Here is a 26,658-nt window from a genome sequence, read left to right on the forward strand (position 1 = left end):
TCGCAACATATTGTTTAATTTTTAATTATCTATTCTTCATTTTCTCTCCTTATTATTATTATTTTTTTAATTCACAGATATTGCAATTTCGGATTGGATCTTCGTGAAGAAAAGCAAATAACTATGAGATGTTAGTTTGATCAGGATCTGTGAATTGAGAAGATTGATATCCAGCAAAACCATCTCCACCACAACTAATGCTGCTGATTTTCTCTTCTCATTCTTTTTTCTAAAATGAAAACCTCACAAGAATTTATAATCTTAGGGAAATAATGATAACAATTATTATTTTGCAATTAAGGAAAATGTTCAAGCAATGATACAAGGGACACCCATTTCCCACTTTCCATTTGCAAGCTATTTTATTCATTTGTTACAGTGGAGAGAAGCCCTTGGTTTCTTAGAGGGACAAAGCAGAATCATCATCTTCTTCAAGACTTGAAGTATAGACAGTATAGAAAGACCAAATCAAACCAAACACACCAAGAAGTATCCATCCAAGAAGGTTGTTGCTCAAACCAAAGGGAAGTCCAGTCCCTTCTGTGCTCATTCTCTCATCCACCAACGCCATGGCTGGCCCTGCTGTGCTTGCTGCTGTTGCCATCAACGATAAAACCATGCTTGTGTTCTTACCCGTGGATCTTGTCTCTTTCTTCTCCTCTAGGCTGCACCTCACCTTGCACTCTCTTGCCATTACCGGCAACCCTATCAGAAACACAACCCATAAATATAATTTATCTTTCTCTTATAAAAATTTAATATGATGTCTTACCAAGAATAGGAATGGAGTGAATCCTGGTTGTTTTCTTGAAGCTTGCAGGGGCCAAAACTGTTGGCAACTTGGAGGCAGTAATGGTGGCCATTTTCCTGATGGGTAGTGCAAGATTTTGAGAAATTTGGTCACAGACTTAGAAGAGTTGGAGATAAAATGTAAGTGGACACCGATATTACTATATAAAACAAGACAAATTAAGAGTTGGATAATAGCCAGAAATTTTATATCCTAATCTTCTAAAGGCCAATCTATGTGCTCCATGTGTCATTACATCTTACAGGATAGCTTCTCAGCTAAAGCCAGTGCCATGATCGGCCATGGGTCTGTTTCCACTTAATGGTCTGACACTGACTGATTCCTGGGTCTGGGCTAATCCAGGCCGGATGGGGAGAGGATATGAATGGGCCAGAGCCCACAGCAAAATTTTAAAACTGTGCTGGTAGACGTTGCAGAATTTTGTCTGAGCCTGCACAGTTGACACGTAGTGGGCGAGGGACATTGACATGAGAAAGCAACCGCAGGTTAGGAAATAAGACGCACAGCGGCGCACATTACCCTATGACACAGTGCTCTAAGTCCCACAAATGGTAGTAATCAGCAAAGCCAAAGATCGGACACGAATTCGGCGTGTATCGCATTTACACGCTTCCAAGTTTTCATGTTATTTCATCGAACCTCAAGAACATCTTAACCGCAACAACCACAAACAACGGCAATAGCAGCAGAACAAAACCCACGCATCCTCTGAAAATCCCACAAAACACCCGCGCCTACTTCTCCCTTGTCGAATCCACTCGCCAATCTCCAATTTCTTCACTCCTTTTAGATCTTTCTTTCTCTTTGCTTCTGGATTTTCTTTGTTGTGTAATGTAGTGTATAGCCAGGGAGAGATGGCGGGACAGGTGGTGAAAGTAAAGAGGGAGTTAATACAGACATGCATGACTTGTCCTCTTTGTAAGAAGCTGCTAAGGGATGCTACCACTATATCTTTATGTCTTCACACGTGTAAGTTTCTCTTTCTTTCTCCTTAATTTCGTCTCTTCTCCGATGATTTGATCAGGTGATGCTGTCTTGTCCATAAATCGCATCTTTACAATCTGGGTTGTTCATTCTTTGTATTTTCGTGATCTGGGATTTTTGTTTTTTTGCTTAGCAATTTCTTAGTATCCTTGCTTTTCTACGTGGATGTTGCAATTTCGTAAATCCATATTCTTCAATTCAGATGGGTTGCTCTTATTTTACGATTTATGGATTGACTTCTATTGCTTGAGCATTATTGTTCTTATTTCTGGTTTCAACTGTATCAATTCTTGTTTTTTTTTTAACGTATTACTTTTGTCGTTTGCATGTGTAGATTGACTTTATGATTTCGGATTTATATATTTTACATTCCTGCTTTTTATTGATAATTCTCGTTCAATAATGTAACAGAAGATATGCATACTTAGGAGTTGTTATAATGCATCGGGGAAGAATCTTCAAATGCACTCTGTTTAACACAAGAAACATAACAATTTGGTGTTAAATGATTCATCGGCAAGTTAATAAATAACCGTTGACATCTTTTATGTGAAACAAAATTCTACCGTGCTGTTTCTGGTTCACTGATTTTGAAATCCAAACCAGTCTGCAGGAAGTGCATATATGAAAAGTTCTCAGATGAAGAAGTAGACTGCTGTCCCGTATGCCATATTGATCTGGGCTGTCTGCCTGCGGAGAAACTGAGGTTAGTCTTGTCCAAATCATTGTTGAGTTTCACACCCGCATGCTCAAAAGGCACATTCTTTTATGGTTATAAAGTGGCACTCATTTAAACTTCTTCGTAAAGCACAAGTTTTTATATATTCCTAAAAGAAGTTGGCTCCAGGGATCTATTTAGGACTGAACTGATTTTTGGAGTTTGTTGCTAGACCATGAGAGAAGTTACTTATTGTTTGATCAGATGCAATAACTGCACATTTAAGATCATTAAGCTTCAACAGTGGCCCAAGCAGGTGGTATTATTTGTTTCTTTGCAGCCTTTCAATTTAAAATTTTATATTTAAAAAAAAGATCTCTTGAATCCTAGGATTTCCTCCTTTTCCTTTTTAACCCTTCACTTGTGTTCTAATTGCTAACTGCTGAGCACAATTAAGCGGTGCTATTTTTCTTAGCTGTAGATCACAGTGCGTCTATTTATCACACTAGTTCATTCTACCATTATATTCCATCGATGTGAGCTGCTGTTAATGCCAATTTACCTAATATGCAAACATGGTATGATATCTTACCATCTATGCAAAGCCACCGAGACTGCATGAGATATTGTTAATGTTTTTGGGGAAGTCTTAAAACCACCTTTGCAGTGCTAGATGCTATTACTTCGTCAAATCTAAATTATTAAGTCCTGTAGTGGCCTTTCATCCAACTTTGAGTTGGTTTGGTATATTTTTTTAAGTATGTTAGGCTAACTGCAGAGTGTTCATTCTCTATTTGCATTTTCTTTTCTTTATTACTTGTATGTTTGTTTGCCTCACATCACAAAAATAAAAAAGATATGACACATGTTTGGAACTTTTTTCATCTTTAACAGAAAATATGTTCTCAACTTCTTAATTTTGTTTTAGTATTTGCTCACTTTTTTGTGTCTATATCTTGTTTTTTTATGCAGGCCAGACCATAATATGCAAGATATAAGGGCCAAAATATTTCCTTTTAAAAGAAGAAAAATCAAGGCCCCTGAAGTTATGCCTTCAATTGCATTGCCAGCGAAAAGAAAGGAGAGATCATTATCATCATTGGTGGTTAGCACTCCCAAAGTGCCAATGCAAATTGGCTTGACTGGAAGGAGATCTAAAGCTAGTGCAAGAAAGGCTTCTGCTTTCCAGTGCAGTTTTACTGTTGATGAATCCAGTAAAAAAGAAGATTCTGCAGAAGAGCACCCAAGGAGCTCAAGCTCTCCTGGGTCTCCTAATAAAATTCTGCAAAATAAAAGGCATAAAGAAGAACAAGAAGATGGTGAAGAAATAATAGAAGGGAAAGCTGATTTATGGACTCCCTTAAATTGTCTTGTTGAAGCTGCTAACAGAAGCAAGTCCTGTAAGTCAAATTTGCAAGGGATTTCTCATGCAAAATCAGAACTGCTTAGTGCACCTGGTTGTGAAATCCAGTCACCCATAACAAAGTTCCGACCAGAATCTCCCAATGGTCATGATATGATATATATGCCTAAAACCAGAAATAAGGAGCGGGGGCAGGATATGAAAGTCCAGGATGATAAGAATTTGGCAAATCCACTTCATGCATCAGTCAAGCGTAGAAGGTTGACAGCATCACGGAAAAGGGCTATGGCTGAACAGCTTAGTGCATCGGCACTAGTCACGCTTGATGCTGCAGGTGCTAAGAACAATAGAAGAAATTGTCCAATTTGGTTCTCATTAGTTGCCTCTGAAGATGAGTAAGTTGCTTCTTAGGCTGGCTATCATGCTTATATGTTTTAATCATGACATGTTATTAGGATGCTTCATTGATGGTTGTTCTGGATCTGGTAATAGTATTTTATTTTATGGTTAATGTCTTCAGGAAAGGTGATGCTTCATTGCCACAGATATCTGCATGTTACCTGAGGATTAAGTGAGTTTTTCTGTTCTTATTACCTGTCTAAAATTTGGTTCCTTTTGTTTATTTTGTTGACTTTATGGTTTTGTCTCTGCATCTTGGTAGTTGAACACTTTTCAATGTTGAAACAATGTAAAAAGCTGCTACCTTGTTTCCATATTATCCCCTAAGCTTGATTTAATGTGCATATAAACTCTCAATATGAGGTCAAATTAATTTAGCTGGAAGCAAAAAATTATGGCTAGGAAGAATTACTACCGTCAATGCTCAAGTTCTTCTCATGAACTTGTAATTTGCTACCAAGCCTGTGTGTATCCACTGCTGTCAAAAACTAGCATGTTGATTATAGAATTCTTCATCAATACATCACTGCAAAACTCTCTCTCTCTCTCTCTCTCTGTCTGTCTCTCTCTCTCTCTCTCTCTCTCTCTCTCTCTCTCTGGAAATTAACTTTATGGATAAGTAGGAGACTTGTATATAACTAAAAGAGTCACATAGTAATTGGCATAGTTAGTGTCTCAGTTGAACATGTAACCCATTAATTAGCTTGGCGAGGTAAGTAGGGGTATATCTATATCTTATCTTTGGCATCAGATTTAATGCAGTTTCTTTTGTGGCCACATGCATACACGAGTACAGTTACTGAAGCATTTGGAATTTTTGTTGTTGGCTGTTGTACCCCATAAGAAAATGAAAATGCTAGATTAGAATAGATGTCTTCTTAGTTTGTAAAAAAAATTTCATTGATTTTTTAAACAAAATGAAGACAAATGTTATCCTTTGTAACTATGCCGCACTTCTGTTCTGAGCGTTAAAAATAGAATATGCTAAATAGGAAAGTTACAGAATTGCCAATGCTATTATTGGTGCCCCCATCATATTTCAGATTTTGGAGTAACAAGAAAGTGCTAAACTATTGGGAAGCCAGAAACAGGGGTAAAAGGAATTTGGTTTAAAGAGAAATAACTGATGGAATTGACCGAACTAAAATTTTTACTCAGTTTATTAGGTAATGTGGTTTGGTTTGATTCTAATTTTTGAAAAATCGGTTTAATTTGTTCGGTTCTAAAGAAAAAAATTTCAGTAAAAACAAACCAAACAAAGTTTGCCAATGCTAGCCATTTTGTTTGTTAGGGTTTAGCAACAAGTATAAAGCTTCTCTTTCTTCTCCTTGCGCTTCTCCTTCACTTCGTTCTCCTTCTAAGTTAGTCTCCCCTCCCTTTTTTCTGTTCCATTGATGCCTCCCTGCCGTTGTTGATTTCTTAATTCTTTCTCTATTTCACTTTCGAATCCCTTCTCGCTCTCTCCTCTCACCTGTAACGCTCTCAAGGCATCTGCCAGACACTTTGCTGCCTTGACACCATCACATACATCACTTGCAAGTTGCAACACCTTGCTGCCTTCACACCACCAGTTTTTCTCCTTATTTGTTTTGGTTTGAAACATGGAGTCGTACAGACCAATGTTCATCCTTAGCCAAAAATTGGTAGAGTGCTCGTGTAAATTGTGTCTTCATTTCAAAAGGGTACCAGAACTGCAAATGGTTTTTGAGTTGAGGTTTTCAGACATGATAACGTAATTATGCAACTGAAGAATTTCCATGCCTATAAAAATTAGAATTTGGATGATCATGATGGTTAATTATATTATTATGCTAAATGTAAGATAGAATTGCACTTATTTAGTTTTACCTGCTTCTGTCTTAACAAAATTTCAGACTTTATTTGGTCATAATTTGATAAGCTTACTTTTCGCTTGCGTCCTGTTACTTTTTGTGGTTGTACTTATCTTGGTCATGCTAAGTAAGAAGCTACTAATTGACATGAAAATTTATATGCTTATCCTCAATGATATTTTGTTGACGTCACAGGGATGGTAAAATGCCCGTCTCGCTCATTCAGAAGTATCTTGTTAAAAAACTTGATTTGAGGAGTGAGGCTGAGGTGAGTTCTCTCTTGCCTTCCCAGAAAGCAGACATTTATTGAATGTATTTGATGTAAAATGGTTTCCTGTTCTTACCTCTTACCTACGTTGTTTCTTTAACGTTGTTTTACAAAAGTAAGAAAACTGAAAATGATAGGAAAAATGTTTGTTATCATGTGTCACCTTTTCTTTTTGGCGTAGAAATAATCAAGAGTTGCCTGAAACTTCTTATTCAATTCATAATGTTTCTGCAATGCAGTACAAATAGTTTACCTTCTAATTTTCGGGCAGACAAGAAAAATGTGGTAGAACATGCCAGAGCTGTCTTGTTCAAATATTACCACTAATCTAATGTGATATGAATTTTAACATGGAATTTCGCAAGCCTAATCTATTGTAGGGAGTTACGACTTTAGGACTTCATTGGAACTTGTGTTCTTTGTGCATGCACGATGAAAACTAGCTGCTTTTGTCTTGCACAGGTGGAGTTAATCTGCCGGGGTCAACCAGTGCTTCCATCTCTGCAATTACACAACTTGGTGGACTTGTGGTTTAAGACAGCGTCAACATCGAAAAAGGTACCGACGTCGGTGGGTTCCTCAGCCAAGGACTTTGTAATGGTATTATCATATTGTCGAAAAGTTCAAGCTCCTTAAGTATAGCTAAATGTCTTTGTTTGTTGTGTTTGATCGTTTACTTTGCATCTTTGGTTTAGCAAAATATATATATTGTTGGATCTTGTGAAGCTGTATGTACAGTGGCTATTGAATCAGAGTCACATGCATGTGATTACATATATGATTTTATTTGATTTGATTTGAGTTTATTTGATTTATTTCGACTTCATTTATTTCACCGAGCAATTCATTGCTAAGCTAGGTAACTTATTATAAAAAACTGAATTTATTTACGTTTAAAAATTAAATTTTTAGTCGGGCCATGGTGCCTGTCAGTCCTGGTGCCTGTCAGCCCTCTCTAGGGATGTAAACGGGTAGAATATCTGCGAAAATTAAACTACTCGAACCCGATTTATATTAGTAATATCCGAATCCGTTTTGAATCTGATTAAAAATTAATTTAAACTATCTGAATCCGTACCAAATCCGATTATTATTATTCGAATAAAATCTGAACCCGTTTAATCTTATATATTTTAATTAATAATTTATATAAAAAATATTTCTCATTAATAATTTTTCATTTAAAAAATCTAATATTTTTAAAAAATATTTAAATTTAAAATTTTAAATAAAAAAATATAAAAAAATTTATAAATATTATTGTAAAATATATATTTTATATTAAATTAATTATTTATATAAACGGGTTCGGGTAGTGGATACCCTGTATATAAAATCCAAATCTGATTCGATCCCGCAACGGGTATTATTTTTAAAACTCGAACCCGTCCCAAACCCGATTATAACTATCCAAATCCGTTCTATTAGGGTTCGGTCGGATCGGATACCCGAAAATATCCGATCCGTTGCCATCCCTACTTCCTCCTTTAGGTCCCTCCCTCGTTGAGAGGTGGCTGAGGTCTCTAAAAACTGTTTCAAGATGAATTAATGTCAATCAACATTTATTTTATATATAAACGGCGTGATCACCGGCAGAAAGAGCCTTGCTCAAGCACTTGATTAAAGTTACATCAGTGGTGATAGGGGATAAGTATAATTTTTTCAAGAAACTAAAAAAATAATAAATTTTGGAATTATTTTCTTATTTTTTATATTATAAAGTATAAATAATATTTATAAATTTTTTATTATAAAAAATTTATTCCAGATTGCTATATGTACCAAAGCCCACAATTCAGAAAAGTCCATACCCACGTCCTTGCTTAGCTAAGCGATTAAAATCTAAAGCTCAATCGATGCAGCACTCGTGCATCGATCTAACCGTCTCACGCTTAGTTCTTCTCATATATTAAAAGATTAGCTTATTACGATTCTAATTATCATAAACTGAAATTAATTGAAAAGTTATTGATTAATTTATTTTGAGATTATTATTTTTATAATACGAAAGGGAAAAAGGATTATCCATCATTAGTTATTTAGTTATTAATTATTGTTCCATCTATTTTCTTTCTGTTAAATAAAAATAAAATATTATGATTAATAATTAATAAATAAATATTGAGGAAGCCGAAGCACACTTTCGGATTAAAATTGAAGAAGTTCAATTAACGTACAGTTTTGCCCTTCATGCTCGTGGAGAAAACCTTAAGAATGATGAGGGCTATATGAGTAAATTTGGAGGGGAGTTACAGCAGCGAAGACCTGGCACGAAGGGCCACCGTTTAACTCAGGACTGGAAGCTGAATAGTGCGGTTGTCCGGACTCCGGAGATTCAACATTGAATTGAAGTCGGAACCCTTCTCTCCGGTCGGGAGCTTTTCTGGTACCAACATGCAACAGGTAATCAAAACCCTAGCAAGACCCCATTCTTGCAGTTTTTATGTTTATTGGTTAAAATTATTTGTTGGGCTTAAAGAAATAGTATTGAATGTGAAGGGCGGGGGATCTGAAACCGAGGTGACTTGGGAGGATCAGCAGAATATCAACAAGTTCGGTAGATTAAACAACCGATTTCACGAGCTCGATGATGAAATTAAGATCGCCAAGGTACTTCTCTCTCTCTGTCCTGCGTGGCCACAAAATTGATGGATACTTTAATACTGCCCAATTTGATTGGTACATGGATGGAATTCATTTGGTTAATGAACGGTCAGAAACTTGAAAAAAGTATCGCTAGCTATGATTAATTTTGATTATGAACAGTGAGTTCTTAGTAAAAAGATGGTGTTGGATTAGTTTGAGCAGCATAAAGGGTTAGGCAACTGTTAGGTCGATGAATAAGCCGTTCTGGAGAGTTGTTTGAGCTCATTTTGAATTGTTAGCAGGTATTGTGGTTGAGTTGTTTACTTGAAAATAAACTTGGAGAAACTATCTTCATTGAACTACCAGGGCAAATTTAAAATATGCTAGTTAATGGCAAATTAAATGGCAAAACATATATAGAAGTAGATTATCTGGAGGATGGCTCCATTGGACTGATTTATTTTGTACAAGTAAATTTACGTTGGCTAATTTCTTATATTTTGGCAGTTTACTAATCTTTTTCTGTTTCCCCTTTTCTTCAATTGCTTGGAAAAGTTATTCTTGAGTTTACTGAGATTGATAGTTGGTTTAGTTGTTTTTACTACACCAGTTTAGTGTCTCTTTTTCTTCAGGAAACAAATGAGAATCTGGAGGATGCAAGTAATGAATTGATTCTTACTGATGAGGAGGTGGTTCGTTTTCAAATAGGAGAAGTCTTTGCTCATGTTTCGAAGGAAGAAGTTGAAACCAGGATAGAACAGATGAAAGAAGTAACCAGCAAAAACTTGGAAAAACTCGAGGAAGAGAAGGATTCTATCCTGGCACAGATGGCTGAGTTAAAGAAGATTTTGTATGGAAAATTCGGGGACTCCATCAACCTAGAGGAGGATTAATGGGATGTTCCTTTGCTCGTCTTACTTATTTCCCTTGTTCTCTTTGAGGAGACCATCCATTAATTTTTCATCGATTTTCAAATGTCAGGAAAAAATTACTCATCCCAGTGGTTTTCTGGTATGCAAGCTTCTGGTTCTGGATTGTAGACAGCATATATAGTGGATGTTTATCAGTTTCATATCTCTGTTTTCTTCTGTTATTTCTTTCCATTCGTACGTCTTTTACGCGGATGGCGATGATTAAGTTCATGAGTTGGTCTTTACTTTCTTGAAGACTTGTGAAGTTGCCTTGCTGCATTTACATTGAATTACATGCTTAATGTTCTAGCATTTGAACTTCAAAGAAACGATTACGGTAAACAATTTACATGCTATACAAATCAGAACTTTTTATTTGCAGGCCCAGATTACAAATGTGATTCAAGAAATGTAATGTCAACGAAGCAAGTTGGACTCTTTGATCATAAGAACGCGTCGCTTTCTTCCGATCCAAGTCATCCATTGAGGATCACTTGAGACGACTCTGTAACCTGCTTTTGTATACAATCTACGAGCACCCACATCATCTTCATAAGCTCGGAGTACGAGATACTTGAAACCCCATAAATTGGAAAGCACATCGCAGGCTTTTAGCAGGACACTCCCTACCTTCTGCCTCCTGCCAATAACAAAATTTCGGTCCATATCAAAGTTAACTGGAATGTTAAACCAAATGTTAAACCTTGAAGATAATGTAGAAGCAGAAAGTTTCTTGAAACCTGAAAGTCTTAGAAACAGCAATCCCTGAAACATAAAGGTACTCTTCTGCTCCCCTGAGATGTTGCATGACTGATTCATCTCTGGAAGCTGTTACATCCACAATGCCAACAAGATTTTGCCTTGAAGACTTGGAGGAATCAGCTGCAGGCTCAGCTACCAAACATGCATATCTGTTTAATGTTAAGATAATCGTCATGTTCTCTGATGAATCAGCCAAAGCACCAATCTGACCTATCAAAAGATTAAGAAAGCTTTTAAATCCCTTTATTACTTGGGAAGGGTAAGTGGGTACATATCTAGATTAAGGACTACCTGTCTGAAGGTGAGTTCCTAAGTTTGTAAAGCAGCCCAGCAAGCACTTCAGCCTGCGAGAGAAAAGAAAAAGAAATCAGTTAATGGATTGAAAAACAAATCATAAAGCAAGAATGTCAATAAAAGAAGAAAAGACCTTAAAGAATTGGAAGAATAAATCATCAAAGAGAGCCATGGGAGTGTGGAAAGCTTCAGCTTGAATTTGAGCTACTTCTCTCATCTCATATTCATCATTAACCAACCTCCTCACTCTCCAACCATGCTCACTCACCAAATTCTCCAACTGCTCTTCTCTATCTTGAAAAGTCGTTCTGTCCTCGACCAAGAATTGCTTCGCAGCTGATGAAGCTGAGGTTGAAGAAACGCTACTACAGCACTGTACAACGCATCCCTTGTTACTAAGCACAGATCTTTTCTGCCAACTAATTTTCCTTACAGGACTAAATCTGATTCCTTTACATGTATACGGAGATTCTGTGCTGATACCCTTAGCAATGTGCAAATAGCAGGGGAGCATCTGAGCCATTTTTGTTCATCTACAGGAGGAAAAGGAATTGTTAAAACTAAAACCAAGGAAAAGGAAAGAGACAGAACCATGACGGATGCCTTCATGGTTGCAAACGCTTGTTTGCTTCTAACCATACATGTCTCATGTCTGTTGCCACGTGGAGTAATTTGCTCCTAACACGTAGCATAACTTCTTAGATTTTAGATTTTTTTTGCCCTTTGTTTTATTTTTCTTTTCTATTATTAACTAAATGTATTTATCGTTTATTTAAATGTGTGGATGTCTTTTTAACTTGTATCTAATTAGTAACAAAATTAAACTTAGTTTCTTTGCATAAAAAATCAGATACTTAATTAATTAGAAAATGAAGTATACATTTAGTAAATTACAAGTTGTAAATTAGGTTTTACAGTTGGTGCATTGCTAATGCGAATGCCATATTTGCAGGTTTCATAAATAATTCAAAGTAAATGTTTTTCTTCCATTTCAGGTGTTTGGAAATCTAGATTTGGAAATGGTCCCTCCACCATTGTTTTTCTTTTCTCTCAATAACTCAAATATGTGCTATTTTGGAACAGATTTTGAGAATTTGATCTTTATTAAATGCATTCTTCTTTGTATATCTTGAATTTTGATGATGGTCGGCGCTAGCGGGCTACAAACGCTCGGGCCTTGGCGAAATCTAAGTTAAAAAGACTAGGCTTAGACTCTAGGAGGGGCTAAGACGCTGACTCTACTTCTCGTATAGGATCAAGACCAGTTTGGATAAAACGGCTGAAATTGCATTTGTCCAGACGATCTTTTCTTCGAATACCCATTCCTCCTCATGGTAAAATAAACTTCGTAATGTCCGGAATCGTGTCCAGGTGGCGCAGAGGGAATTAATAACTATTTGACGAAAGAGAAAAGGACGTCATAAGTCCATACATACTGCCAGAGTGACTGTGGCAAGAGGGTACAGGTACGGCACAACGGTTACACATCACTAAAAGATAAAAGAGAAAGGAAATAAAGGGATATGCAAGGAAAATAGAAGTTAAGCTTACAAAAATATAATATACTTTGAGTCTAAACCCATTCTTGGATCTCAGATATCAATTGGCGCCGTCTGTGGAGAACGAATGAGATCTTTTCGTCACCGAAATTCTCATCCTCATTCACCCTTGAGATCCACATGACCAATCACTGCGAAAACTATACAAGAACCACCCCAAACAACCTAAGCTCGACTCAGAAAAGCTCGCAGTTCTCATTCTCTAGCCCAACAGCCCCCAGTAAATCAGCCACCCATGTTATTTAACCCTTCATCAAGTTCAACCGAAACCATGCCTTGAACCTCCCTATCTGACCAAGAACTTCAGTGCATGGCCTTCCAGTTGCAAAACACTGCTCATTGGCTAAGCTAGATGTTACAGTAAAGAGGGCTCAGTACCCTATTAAATAGACTATCCTTAGCAGAAGGGCTCAACCTCAATGAGCCCCAACCCGTATTAATTTACCAAATCTCCCAACAAAGTAGCAGGAGGACAAAAGAAGAGGATGGAGAGGCAAGCCAGAGGAACGAGCCGGCAGCCCGAACAAGAGGCAGGATGATGAGGGAGCTTATTGAAAATGATGGAGCCGAGAGCTACTCTTCTGAGCCCGCAGAGAGGTTAGAAAGTGAAGAGATAGAAAGAAGTTATCGCCTGAAAAAGAGGTCTAGAAGGGAAGACACTAATGTAGATCAGAAATTAGAAAGATTGAAGGAGCAACTGTTGATGGAGCTGGGGGCCTGAGACAACAACAGTCCCTGTTGCCAATCTCATCACTATTTGTAAAATGGATTCAGCAGTAGACAATACCAAAGAAGTTCATGATGTCAGCCTTGGCAGCCTATGACAGGACGGGAAACCCCCGAGAGTACGTTTTGAACTATAAGACATTGATGGAGTTGCAGACTCATTTGGATGCCTTGATGTGAAAGGTCTTTTCGACCACCTTAATAGGGCCAGCTCGAATGTCGTTTAACAGCCTAGAGTCAAGGAGTATCAAGAATTTTATAGACCTAGCCAGTTTATTTATCAGCAGATTCATTACGAGAGTCCCTGTATAGAGGAAGATGAGTTACTTAGAGACCATCCGACAAAGGAGGAATGAATCTCTGAGAGAATATGTGGCCAGATTCAATTGGAAAGCTTTGCAAATACCCAAACTGGATGAAGGAAGGGCTATTGAGGCCATAGAGAAATGCACGACCTCTCTAGAATTCTTTGGATCGTTGTGCAGAAAGCCACCCACCACCTTGTCAGAGTTAATGAAGAGAGCTGAGAAGTACATAAGGCAGGATGACGCTTTAACAACCAACCAATTTGCCCAGGATGACAGAGATAGAGGAAAAGCAGGGGATGACAAAAGGCAAGATAAGCTGGGGAGAAGGCAGGATTGGGGCCTGGAGGCACTGAACAAACATCAATGGGAAAGAAAGGAGTAGAGACCTTATTAGGCTCGAGTCCCAGCCGAAGTCACTCCTCTGAATGTGTCCAGAATTGAGGTGCTCGTAACAGTTCAGGACAAAAATTTTGTGCCATGGCCCAAGCCCATGAGAGCTGAGGCAAGTAAAAGGGGCTCGGATAAATACTGCCAGTATCACAGGATACATGGCCATGACATGAACGACTGCTATAAATTAATAAATGAGATAGAGAGATTGATTAAGAGAGGCCATCTCAGAAATTTTATAAAGAAGCCTAAAGGGCAAAGACCACAGCAAAGAGCAACTGGGGAAAGGCCTAGGAGACAGATTGGAGCACCAGTAAATGACGGCTCCAGCAGAAAATTAATATAATTGTAGGAGGGACTGAAACCCGTATGAACCGGAGGGGGAATAAGAGAGGAAGAAATGAAAATGAAAGTGGTGTAGAGGTGATGCAAGTTGCTAAGCACACCCCAATGACTATCTCCTTCTCCCTGAAAAATGCGCAGGGGGTACAAATGCCCCATGACAATGCCCTAGTCATTGAGGCAGTTATCCACAACTTCAGGGTTCACAAGGTGCTAGTTGATGACCGCAGCAAGGTGAACATATTGCCCTACCGAGTCTTTCAACAGATGAAAATAGCTAAAAAATAACTCGTCAACAACCAAGCCCCAATCAAAGGGATAGGGGGCACCCCGGTAGCGATGCAAGGCAAGGTGAAAGTAGCCCTCACCCTGGGAGAGCCACCCCTGTCACGGACTCACTATACCCTTGAGCTACAATGCAATTCTGGGAAGGCCGATGTTGTACGATTTTGAAGCCGTGACAAGCATTTGGTACTTGACCATGAAGTTCCCAACTGATGCGGGGGTTGGAGTTATTCGGGGAAGGCAAGAAGAGGCTAGAGCTATATACATAGCTATAGTAGAGGAACAGTGTGCCCAGCCAGAGGAAGTGAATCCTGAAGTTATGGAGGTTAGAGACGAGAAGGAAGTCAGGACTAAACCTGTTGACAAGTTAGAGGCCTTCCCACTGTTCGGGGAAGAAAGCGATAAGGTCTTCAGCATCAACTCGAGCCTAGAAGAAAGCCAGAAAGAAGCTGCAATGACCTTAATCTGGGAGCATGCCTCAAGCTTTGCTTAGAAGCCCTCAGATATGCCGGGGATCAAGCCCGAGGTGATGACCCACAAACTGAATGTCTTCCTTGATGCCAAGCCGTGAAACAGAAGAAGGGAGTCTTTGGTAAAGAGAAGCAACATGCCACAAAGGAGGAATCCAAGAAATTAGAGGAGGCCGGGTTTGTTAGGAAAGTTATGTATCCACAGTGGTTAGCTAACCCTGTACTAGTGAAAAAGGCCAATGAGAAGTATAGAATGTGTATAGACTTCACCGACCTGAACCAAGCCTACCCAAAATATTATTCGCCCCTCCCGGATAGTAATAAAATGGTCGATTCTATGGCCGTTTTTGATTACTTGTCATCTTTGGATGCTATGTCTAGATACCACCAGATCCTCATAAATCAAATGAAGAGAAGACCTCCTTTATAACAAAAGATGGGACATACTACTATAAGGCTATGTCTTGCGGTCTGAAAAACGCAAGGGCTACATACCAGTGTTTGAGGAATAAAATCTTCAAAGACCAGATAGGGTGAAATATGGACGTGTATGTCAAAAATATGGTAGTCAAAAGCCAAACTTTCCAACAGCATCTAGCTGACTTAAAAGAGGTCTTTCTGGTATTGCAGCGGTACAAAATGAGGCTGAATCCTGTGAAGTGTGCCTTCTTTATCAAAAGGGGGAAACTTTTGGGTTACATGATTAATGAAAAGGGCATAAAGTCGAACTCAGAAAAGGTAGAAGCCATATTGAACATGCTTGACCCAACTTGCGTAAGGGATGTACAGAGGCTCACTAAGAGAGTAGTGACTCTTAACAGGTTCATGTCTAGGTCTGCGGAGAGGTGCTTACCCTTTTTCAAGAAGTTAAGAAAAGTCTTGAATTTTGAATGGTTAGAGGATTGTTAAGAGGCTTTCAAGAGCCTTAAAGAATACCTTAGCTCTCCATATGTGCTTAATAGTCCGTTTGGCGGGGGAAGAGCTCTTGATATACTTAGCTGCATCGAAATAGGTAGTGAGCGTCGTGCTAGTAAAGGAAGAGACAAGGATTTAGAAGCCAGTCTTCTATGTTAGATGGGTACTTAAGGACGTCAAGGTCAGGTATATGAACATAAAGAAGTTGGCATTCGCTTTGTTGCTAGCAATGAGAAAATTCAGAACATATCTAGAAGATCATCAAGGAGTGGTGATGATTGATCAACCTTTGAAAAAGATATTACATAGGCCTGAAACTTCAGGGCGAATGTTAGCATGGTCGATAGAAATCAATTTGTACTGCCTTATTTACCAACCTCGGACAGCAACTAAAGCATAGGCCTTAGCCAACTTCATAGCTGAATGCTCCTTCATCATAGTCAAGAAAGACCAGAGTAAGGCACTACCAGAATTAGAGGAAAAAAGGGTGGAGAGCAATCTCCAGCATGAATTCGTATGGAATCTATTTGTAGATGGAGCATCGAGTTCTACCGGTAGCCGGGCAAGAATCCTTCTGAAAGGATTTGATGAGTTCAAAGTATGTTATGCATTGCGCTTTGGGTTTCCAGCGTCTAATAACATGGCCGAGTACGAAACTCTTCTGAATGGAATGCAAATAGCCTTAAAAGTAGGGGCAATTGACCTTAAATTAAATAGTGATTCACAATTGGTGGTGAAACAAATAATAAGGGTATACTAGGCAAAAGACCTAGTTATGCAAAAGTACTTAGCTAAAGTATGAGCCCTGGAAGCTGACCTCAGTGAGCAAAGGATTATAGTTGAATAAAGATGAATACCTAGGGAGAAAAATGAAGAAGCAGATCTGCTTAGCAAACTATCAGTGGAAGAGCTAGAACAACTCCCGAACAAGGTGTATGTGCAGCAAATCAACGTCTCTACGTTTGAAAAGCCGACTAGCTTGATTATGCAAGTTGATAAAGAATGGAGTTGGATGACCTCGTACCTTAAGTATCTTGAAGCTAGAAAATTTCTAGAAGATAAAGTAGATGCTCAAAAAATCACAACTAAAGTCGCTACCTACCAGGCGGTGAGAGAAACTCTATATCGGAGAGGAAAATCTAGCCCGTGGCTAAGGTGGATAGGGCCAGAAAAGGCATTCAGAATAATTCAAGAAATACACCAAGTGGTCTGTGGAGTTCATAAGGAAGCAACCACGTTGGCAAATAAGATTTTTCGGCAGGGGTATTACTAGCCAACAACAAAGAAGGAAGCTAGAGAATTTGTGAAGAAGTGTAATGTCTGCCAAAGGTTCGCCAATGCAATCAACATATCGGCTATACCACAGTTAAGTATATCAAGTCTATGGCCATTCTCGCAATGAGGAATAGACATCTTAGAACCATTCCCTAAGATGTAGGGCAGAAGAAATTCGTAATAGTAGCAGTGAAATATTTCTCTAAGTGGCCTGAGGCAGAGGCCATTCCCACCATCACAGTTCGGAAGGTAATAGACTTTGTATGGGGCAGTATTATTTGTCGGTTTGGGATACCAAGGATACTTATCTTGGATAATGGAAAGCAGTTCGACTGTAACTCTTTCAAATATTTTACAAGAAACATGGGTATCTGGCATAAATTTTTATTGGTAGCTCATTTGCAGAAAAATGGTCATACCAAGGTGACAAATCAAGCTATTCTATAAGGGCTGAAGAAATGATTAGATGGTGCTAAGAAGAATTGGGCATCTGAGTTGCACAGCATTCTGTGGGCATTCCAGACTACACCTCAGACTTCAACAGGAGAGATACCCATTCGCACTAGCATTTGAGATAGAAGCTATAGTTCCTATAGAGCTACAAATCCCAACACATCGGGTTTAGTTTAACGATGAAGACGTCAATGGTGAGAAACTGAGGAGCAACTTATGTAACAGCCCGGACGTGATCCCCGGCACTGTTACCGTTCACGGCCCAGGGCTATCCCTCGCCTGGCCCTCTCGCCACGGAGGTCAAGGGTTCGAGTAGTGGGGGAGGCGACCTAATTTCCTAAGGGAAATTTGGGCCAAATCCACTTGGGGAAGGATGCGACGTCGAGAACCCAAGGGGACAAATCCTGCCCGGAACCCGTGAGGGTGAAGGGATGTTAAGAGCTGTTCACGGGGCCAGTGGAAAGCCCGAGGTGGCGAGAGGGCCAGGCGAGGGATAGCCCTGGGCCGTGAACGGTAACAGTGCCGGGGATCACGTCCGGGCTGTTACAACTTAGATGCCCTAGAGGAAATCAGGGACGAAGCACAAGTATGAACAACTGCCTATCAGTAGAAAGCAGCTCGGTACTACAACCAGAAGGTTCATGAGAGGAACTTGAAAGTTGAAGACCTAGCTCTGAGAAGACTAAAAGCCACGGGAAAAAGGGCTATTGTAGGAAAGGTAGCACCGACTTCGGAAGGATCGTTTAGAGTCACCAAAGTCATTAGAATGGGAGTATACAAAATTAAAGATTTGTAAGGGAACCCGAGCCCCACGCCTGGAACATCCAGCACCTGAAGAGGTATTTTCAATGTATGTACAATGTAACTGTAATATCGAAAACATGAATAAAACCCTTTTTTCTACTATCAAAAACTTCTGATAAGTAAAGAAGACTTCAATGAGGTGGGTGACCAGTCTTGAAAATAGACCGCCGGTGTAATACCCGGCTAGACTCCGATATCGAAATTTCAACCGACCGGTGGAATCTCGGATGTCGGAAACCTCTAGAAGGGTAAAACCAGGTTTTTATAAAATGTTTTCATGTATTTTAATGTTTTTAAGTATGAAATTAAATGAGTTTTGCATGAAAAGTTTTTGGAGGAAAACCCAGGTTCGGCCGCCGAAAGTCAAGTTCGGCCGCCGAACATGCATGCGTTTTGGAGGCACGTTAGGCCCCCGAAAGCATGAGTGAGGAAAGTGCAGGTTCGGCCGCCGAACCTCATGTTCGGCCGCCGAACATTGCATGGATGCGGAGGCACATTCGGCCCCCGAACGTGGTCTGGCCAGCCACTATAAAAGGGTCCCTTAGCCGAAAACGGGCGAGCTTTTTTCCCCATTTTCGGCCAAGGTGAGTCTCCGTCGCCCCCTCACCCATCTTTGATGTATTTCCTCTAAATCTCTCAAGGTTTTCACTTGTTTTCACTTTATTTTGAAGATTTGAGCTTTTGAGCAAAGTTTTGGAGCTTGGGAGACTCAGGAGCCCATTTGCTGGGATCTCCGAGTTTATGTCGTCTCTCTCTCGATCTTCAAGAGGTAAGAGCCGATCTTGAGCTCAATGTATGTTTTTAACAAGTTTTAAGTGGATTTATGGGGTAGAAATGCATGTTAGGGTTATTTGAATATTTGGGTTTATGTTATGATTTTGAACAATGTATGTTGGTTTTTGTGTGTTTGGAGTGTTGTAGTTGGGGTATATGATAGTTTGAGACCCCTAGGTGTGATGTATGATGAGTATGCATGTTTTAGAACAAGTTTATGCATGATTTGAGGTTTTGGGAGGCAAGAGGTTCATGTGAACCAAGTTTCTGCCCGTTTGGCAGAAACCAGGTTCGGCAGCCGAAGTAACTTTCGGCCGCCGAACCCCCTTTGTGGAGGCAGCATTCGGCTGCCGAAGCTGCCCCCGAAATGAGACTTTCGTCTCTGTCTGGGACTTTCGGCCGCCGAAGGTGCCGCCGAAAGTGCCCTGTTCAGCCATTTCATGCATATTTTTATATGAAGTTTTCAGGATGCTTTAGGGGGTTTTTGGGGGATATTTTAGAGATATGTTTATGTATGTTTGGTCCCTCATTGGAGTCCACCTGTGTAGGTTCGGACCCGAGGAACCGAGGACCCCAGCAGTGAGATAGCTGCTTCAGAGTCTGTAGAGCTTCAGCCAGAGGTGAGTGGAATGAACCTTAAATTTTTAAATAAATGAAATATAACTTTTTGAGCATGTTCATGCATCATATATGCCATGTGATATTATAGGGTGTTTGCATTAGTAATCACGAATGTGTTGCATTGCATATTATGATGTGGATGCGGATTGGCTATTGGATGATCCTCTAGTCCTCCTATGACATGATATGATGAGGATACGGTATGGATTGCCAGTGAGGCCCATTCTACGCCCCTGGCATATTGGAATGTTATGTTATGTTATGTATGTAAGAGAAAGACCAGTGAGGCCCATTCTACGCCCCTGGCACGATTGGACTATGCTGAGGACTATAGGTGACAGTACCATCCTTATGTGATATGTTTGTGATGTGTTGCATTTCATAGTAGCATGAAATATTTTAATATATGTTTTCTCTATTCTGCTCACTGGGCTTTGTAGCTCACCCCTCTCCCCTAACCCCAGATGTGCAGGTACAGGGTAGATCAGGAGATTAGCCAGAGTATGGAAGCTATGTTTATGTAATAGTTAGATTGTGGACATGACAATTGTATTATGATGTAATGTAAAAGTGTTTTAAGTTATGTTATGTAATTTGAATATTGAGGATAGAGTTGTGCTTGACCAACACAGATTGTTAATCCCACTTGTATGTACATGGTCTTTATGATATGAGATATGAGGTTATGTTTCAACCAAGCTTATGTATGATGAGATACCCCATTGGAGCATTTGATGAGGGCTCCAGTGGAGGTTTATGTTATGTTTATATTTATGTATAGGTTGAGCTTGGTTGTTGTATGAGAATGTTCACAGGTTTATGAGTATTGTTGATCATGTATGGGATTAAACAGGATTACAGGTTGTGTCAGGCTTGCTACGGTTCCCGGCGGCCTTATGCCGATCTGGATCCTAGCGCCGGTAGCGCTCCGGATTTCCGGGCTGTTACAGCCGGCACCAAAAAATCAAATTGAGAAAGCAAAGACCCCAATGAGGCAGGTGATCGGTCTCGAAAATAGATTGTCGGTACCAAAATACCGAGTTGAGGAAGTGAAGACTCTAATGAGGTGGGTGACCAGTCTCAAAAATAGACCGTCGACACCAAAAAATTGAGTTAGGAAAATAGAAAACCAAATGAAATGGGTGAATGGTCTCGAAAATAGACTGCCGATACTAAAAATTCGAGTTGAGAAAATAAAGACTCCAATGAAATGGGTGACCAGTCTCGGAAATAGATCATCAGTATCAAAAAATCGAGTTGAGAAAATAAGAAGCCCAATAAGATGGGTGAGCGGTCTCAGAAATAGATCGTCAGCACCAAAAAATCGAGTTGAGGAAATAAGAAGGCCAATAAGATGGGTGACCGGTCTCGAAAATAAACCGCCGATACCAAAAAATCGAGTTGAGGAAATAAGAAGCCCAAAGAGGTGGGTAACTGATCTTGAAAATAGACCACCGGCACTAAAAAATCGAGTTAAGAAAATAAGAAACCTAATGAGGTGGGTGATCGGTCTCGAAAATAGACCGCTAGTACAAAAAAACTGAGTTGAAGAAACAAAAAGCCCAATGAGGCAGGTGACAAAAGACACCAGACCAACCACCTCAGGAATCCCAGTAGAAGTCATGAGAGGAGTAAAACGTATCTCGAATTAAAAAAATCAGAGATTACAGAGAAAAAAAAAAGTAAGATAGCAGAAGCAGCGCAAAACAACGAGCAAAAGTAAAAGCACAAGTTTGAAATGAGAAAAGTCAGAGAAAGGACATTTTGACAGAAATTTTCTAGAGTTGCGCGGTAATAATTGGGATCTTGAAATTTACTCCCTCGTAAATCATAGAATAATTAATGAGAGGGTAAAGGAGCACTTGATAGGGGTGAGCAGTATTCAGTTCAAACCGAAAAAACCGACCGAATTAAATTAATTTAAAAATTCAGTTTATTTTTTATTCATTTCGGTTCAGTTCGGTTTTTAATTTTAAAAATTTCAGTTATTGCAGTTCGGTTTAATTTTGATCAGAAAAAAATTAAAAAAATCAAATCGAACCGATTAGTGATAATAGTATATTATTTTCAATAATATAGAGAGATTAGATCGTAGGAAGGTTAAAATATTCTAATTAAATTTTAAACTACTAAAAATAAAGAGAAAAAAAATTATTAAAAATTCATACCGATCAAACTGAACCGAATCGAACTGAATCAAACTGATTCGATTTGATTTTTTACCAAAATTAATTCAATTTGATTTTCATAAATACTAAAATTTCAATTTTTGATTTTTTCAGTTCGATTCAGTTCGGTTTTAAACCGAACCGACCAAATACTCACCCTTAGTACTTAATGATGGACGGGCTGCAAGCGCCTAAATCTGGCGAAGTCCAAGCTAGAAAGACTGGGTCTAAACTCCAGAAACGTTCAAGGCGCGACTCTAAGCCTCGTATAGGATCAAGACCAGTATGGACAAATCAGGCTGAATTTAAATCTGTCCTTAGAATCCTTACCCTGAATACATATTTCTCTTCATGGTAAAACAGACCCCGTAATGTTCAGAATTGTATTTATATAGCATGAAAGAAATTAAATAGTCGCTTGACAAAAGAGAAAAGCACGCCATACATTCATACATATTGCCAACATAACTATAGCAAGAGAGTACAGATATGAGACGATAATTATAAACTAAATGACAAAAGAAAAAGAAAATAAAAGGATATACAAAGGAAATAGAAACTAAACTTACAAAATATACTTTAAATCTAGACCTATTTTTAAATTTCAGATATTAAAATTGTTTGTGTCCTTTCAATTGGAGTAATTATGTTTTGCGTCTATGTCTGTGATGGTTTTTTTTTTTTTATAAATATTTAGTATTAGTTCTTCTAAAATTATTTAAAGATTTTAAATTTTAATTTTCAAATGGGGATCTTCTATGAAGGGAAGTTGAAAGTGGTATATTTTATTTATAGAAAAAATTTATTTATTTAAATTACAGAGTATAAATATATGAAATTTTATATAAATTTTAATCTTATTTTACACTATAAATTTATATTGACTATGTTTAAATAAAAAATTTTTTCAATTAAAAATATTTATCTAAATCAAATTTATATAAATTTATAATATAAATATATAAGATTTTATATAATTCCGACTCCACTTTATATCTATAGATCTAATTTTTATTTAAGTAAAAATTTCGTTTCATCGGAAAAAATTTACATAAACCATATGCATATCAATCCATAGTATACCGACTACGAAAACTTTGTAATGCGATATATTTATCCATTGATGCAATAGTAGCTTAAGCTGCTCTGCTAGGCAACAAATTACTAAAATAATAATTCAGATATAACAAATTTAAAAGATGTTATTTATCATTATATTTGAAAATTATATATTTTTTATCAAGATCATTTTTAAGAAGAAAAAAAATATATAATATCATTACTTCAATATTATTATTCAAAAGGATTTAGGAGATTCTAAAAGACGGACGAATTTTTTGGCTAAGACAATGATTTCATAATATTAATTTTCCATCTAATCAGCCATTACATTTGTGACAAAAGAACCAATTTGAAATTGAAGTTCAAATCTATTTTTTTTTAGAAAAGTCACTATTTTAAAGTATTTATGACTAAAATATTTCAAATTTTATTTAAAAATTAATTTTAATAATCTCTAACTAATATATTTAAAAAAATTATTGATATCAGCTTCATTGGGAAAATTGGAAATAGATGAGTTAACTTCATGAGATTTAATTTTTAATAAAGGAGAAGTAACCACATCAACTTCCTGGAAGTTATGCACTCATGACAAACAGAGAACTTGAACTTCTCTTGTAAACTTAGCCCAAGGAACGAATTCTAAGAACAAGCTATAACCACTAAAATGACGATGAACTAGCCGAGTCAAACCCACAGCTTGACAAACTTATCATGACTAGCAGAAGCAACCAACCGAGTCGCTGTTGATACAGCTAATGAAGCAACTAATCCTCCATGAGCCGGAAGGGTCGTAGACTTGTTCGTGGTCATGTTCCAAAGCTCCAAAGACTGAATCAACGCCCATAGTTGTGTATAAGAAACAGAATCCGCATCCAAAATCTTATACTAAACACATTAGATATTGCAATAATTATCAACAAATAAAAGATTCCTACTTGCCTGTTCACAGCCAATGATTAGCAATGAAGAGTTTACAGGATGAAAAACACAGGAGTGGAATATGTGGCCATTATCAGAACTCAACTCATGAATGCATTCTCCATTTCCCCCTGATCCAATTGTCCAGATTCTGATAGCATCCTTGCTAACAGATGCTATATATTTACCAGAAGGATCCCAGCACAGAAAATGAATCGGTTTAACATGTCCCTGCAGCCATATTCAATAGAATCTCAGTCGTGCTGCCAATATTTGTTAACAAGTGCGACATAAAGAAAAGCTGAAATCATCTCCCAGGATTAATGTAGATGACAGAAAACTTTAAACTAACCTGTAGTAAATGAAGACAAGCTTGTGTCTCAACATCAAGTACAGACACTGCATAATCCTCAGCCGCAGCAAGATACTTCCCTAGGCGGGGTTGAAATCTTATGTGAGCTGAACCACCCTGAACCACTCAAATTTTTAGTGCATGATATTATAAATCAAACAACTCACAAGATTCTACCTTGAACACTGCTGCACAGTCGCTGTTGGCAATACTCCAGTAGCGTATATCGCCACCACCATCACAAGAGCAGATGAGATCATCTCTGTTTGGGTGAAAGTCTACTGACATAACACAAGTAGAATGTCCTCTAAAAATATGTAATGAGCTTCGAGGCTGCAAAATCATTACACAGCTTCATGTTTAGTTCCATCTACAGCACAAGCCACTGTAATAATGAAAGGCAAAAGCGCAAGTATCTCATTGCATGCAGTTGTACAAGAAGGGAAAAGGACAGAGGGAAGCCATAATTGAAACTAACATTGCCAGCATCCCAGACCCTTATAGTTTTGTCGAATGAAGATGTCGCAAGATATGGCATGCTGGGACTGAAACAGACGTCTGTAATCAAAGATGTATGGCCTTCAAAGGTAGATTTTGGCTTTAACCCATCAGCATACCACAACAAAGCCTGTATCACAGACCAGTATATGTGATTCAGAGGCAAATTTGAACTTTCTAAATGTTCATGCTAACAAATAAACCAGACAAAAGATTCAAGCCTTTTGGAGAAGTTGGGACTTGCCTTTTTGTCATGGCCAGCAGTAGCAAGCCATTTTCCATCGGCCGAGAAGCGGCAAGAGATTACTTTCATAGAACTGGCTTTAGCAGAATTCACTTCAGTAAATGTGAACCCTTAAATCAAATGCAAAATTCTAAAATCAGAGGTGGAATCATGGCAGACAGAACATGACCCTTGTTTCGAATTTCATTTACTTGTAAGCATTGTTTGTTAGTTGATCTATTGAAAGTGAAAGTGGGGAAGTGAAAAAGCAAGAAAGCAAGACAAATCATCATCAATAAGCAGTGATTGGTTGGAACTAGGAGTGCCTAGTTTGTTTGTGCTGAATTGAACTCCAAAATCGTATCAAATCGACAGTAATTATACTAATTAAATTTAGTTTATTGTTTCAGTTTAATTTTAATTAATTTAATTTTCATTAAGAACTACATCGAAGCCATACTAAATAAGATGAAATTAAAAATGTATTTATTTTTATGATTTTTTAAATGTAGTATACACTATAAGTATAATTTTATATATATTTATATACAATTAAGATTATATATATATGTATAAAAATAAATAATATAATATTATCTTTTATTTTTATTTTTATTATAAATACATTAAAATCTTCTGATATTTTTTTATTTATAATTAAGTGCATTAATATTAACTTTAAGAATTAAACTATACTTAGACATGATTTCATGAGAATACATATATAAATTATTCTAAGAATTAAATCTAAATAAAAAATGGATCAATTGAATTAAATAAATCAAAATCAAAACATTGTGAATCACCATTGTTGGCATCCATATTGGAAGCAGCATTATCTCCAGGGACAATTCCTGATGACTCCATAGGTTTCCTCCTCTTCCCAAGCTGGTTTCTTGGCATGGATACCTTTCTTTTATAATTTTTTTTAAAAAAGAAGGTAAGAAATCATTATGCAAGCGAAGGAAGCCAAAGAGGCAAAGATCATTGATTTACCTTCATTCAGAAGAGAATTTTGAGTAAGATAGGTGGGAGGGTGGAATTTATAGTCTACTGCCACGTAGACCAGAGTCTAAGAATTATCATGAGTCAACGAGGATGACTGATTAATTAATTAGCAAAGTATTAAACTGTGATCACAAGCTTTGTTACGTGGGCGTAGCATTCAACAACAACGTGGACTCTATTTCATCCACTCCCACTCTTCTTTTCAAATATATATACCATTTGACTTCACTTTCGTTTTCTCTCATTCATGAAGATATTTTTGAGATTTTAATATGCCTAAGCCTAATTATCATTAAAAATAAAATTTATTAATTTCAAAAATTAATTTACTAATATGAATTATTTAAATTTTTATATATAATATAAGAAATATTAAGAAAAAACTAATTAATATTTATTGTTTATTTTGATTATATTTTTTTAATTCATATGAGAAAAAATACTTAAATTTAAACATAAAATTAGAAATTAATAGACTAGATTTCCCCTAAAAAGAGAAATAGTTAAATCAAATATAGGTTTGGAAACAACAGGGGATTGATAAAAGTTGAAAACAACTATATTTTAGGCAAAGAAAGAGACAGGAAAGATGAAAGGTCATATATCAAGTGGAAGCCATGCAGCCAAGTTGCTGTT

The 26,658-nt window shown here is 37.7% G+C and overlaps 5 protein-coding genes across 7 annotated transcripts; 2 read left to right on the plus strand and 3 right to left on the minus strand.

Moving 5' to 3' along the window:
- Nucleotides 1-261: 261 nt before the first annotated feature.
- LOC110620841 (photosystem II reaction center W protein, chloroplastic) lies at nucleotides 262-970 on the minus strand. Its single transcript, XM_021764758.1, has 2 exons — nucleotides 773-970; nucleotides 262-705 (listed from the first exon to the last, which is right to left on the minus strand). The coding sequence occupies exons 1-2, from the start codon at nucleotides 861-863 to the stop codon at nucleotides 401-403; spliced, it is 396 nt and encodes a 131-aa protein (XP_021620450.1). The 5' UTR covers nucleotides 864-970; the 3' UTR covers nucleotides 262-400.
- Nucleotides 971-1,248: 278 nt separating this feature from the next.
- Nucleotides 1,249-7,121, plus strand: LOC110620840 (E3 ubiquitin protein ligase DRIP2). Of its 2 annotated transcripts, XM_021764755.2 has the most exons (6): nucleotides 1,249-1,780; nucleotides 2,402-2,501; nucleotides 3,426-4,211; nucleotides 4,337-4,387; nucleotides 6,243-6,315; nucleotides 6,778-7,121. In XM_021764755.2, exons 1-6 carry the CDS (start codon nucleotides 1,666-1,668, stop codon nucleotides 6,949-6,951), a joined length of 1,299 nt encoding a protein of 432 aa, XP_021620447.1. In that variant the 5' UTR covers nucleotides 1,249-1,665; the 3' UTR covers nucleotides 6,952-7,121. The 2 variants fall into 2 exon arrangements, with proteins under 2 accessions (XP_021620447.1, XP_021620449.1); XM_021764757.2 differs by lacking the exon at nucleotides 6,243-6,315 and having other exon boundaries at nucleotides 6,778-6,921.
- A 1,400-nt stretch (nucleotides 7,122-8,521) lies between these two features.
- LOC110619972 (probable prefoldin subunit 4) lies at nucleotides 8,522-9,975 on the plus strand. The gene is made up of 3 exons (XM_021763500.2): nucleotides 8,522-8,718; nucleotides 8,815-8,925; nucleotides 9,534-9,975. Exons 1-3 carry the CDS (start codon nucleotides 8,710-8,712, stop codon nucleotides 9,792-9,794), a joined length of 381 nt encoding a protein of 126 aa, XP_021619192.1. The 5' UTR covers nucleotides 8,522-8,709; the 3' UTR covers nucleotides 9,795-9,975.
- An 87-nt stretch (nucleotides 9,976-10,062) lies between these two features.
- On the minus strand, nucleotides 10,063-11,445 carry LOC110619971. Its single transcript, XM_021763499.2, has 4 exons — nucleotides 11,002-11,445; nucleotides 10,866-10,918; nucleotides 10,553-10,723; nucleotides 10,063-10,452 (listed from the first exon to the last, which is right to left on the minus strand). The coding sequence occupies exons 1-4, from the start codon at nucleotides 11,389-11,391 to the stop codon at nucleotides 10,230-10,232; spliced, it is 837 nt and encodes a 278-aa protein (XP_021619191.1). The 5' UTR covers nucleotides 11,392-11,445; the 3' UTR covers nucleotides 10,063-10,229.
- A 12,069-nt stretch (nucleotides 11,446-23,514) lies between these two features.
- LOC110620604 (transcriptional corepressor LEUNIG) lies at nucleotides 23,515-26,341 on the minus strand. 2 transcript variants are annotated; one of them, XM_043959116.1, is made up of 7 exons: nucleotides 25,821-26,341; nucleotides 25,036-25,145; nucleotides 24,772-24,921; nucleotides 24,471-24,626; nucleotides 24,294-24,410; nucleotides 23,959-24,172; nucleotides 23,515-23,851 (listed from the first exon to the last, which is right to left on the minus strand). In XM_043959116.1, exons 1-7 carry the CDS (start codon nucleotides 25,915-25,917, stop codon nucleotides 23,739-23,741), a joined length of 957 nt encoding a protein of 318 aa, XP_043815051.1. In that variant the 5' UTR covers nucleotides 25,918-26,341; the 3' UTR covers nucleotides 23,515-23,738. The 2 variants fall into 2 exon arrangements, with proteins under 2 accessions (XP_043815051.1, XP_021620095.1); XM_021764403.2 differs by having other exon boundaries at nucleotides 23,963-24,172; nucleotides 25,821-26,336.
- Between the last annotated feature and the right edge of the window lie 317 nt (nucleotides 26,342-26,658).

The sequence above is a fragment of the Manihot esculenta genome, chromosome 8 (genome assembly GCF_001659605.2).
Source record: "Manihot esculenta cultivar AM560-2 chromosome 8, M.esculenta_v8, whole genome shotgun sequence".
Taxonomy (NCBI): Eukaryota; Viridiplantae; Streptophyta; class Magnoliopsida; order Malpighiales; family Euphorbiaceae; genus Manihot; species Manihot esculenta.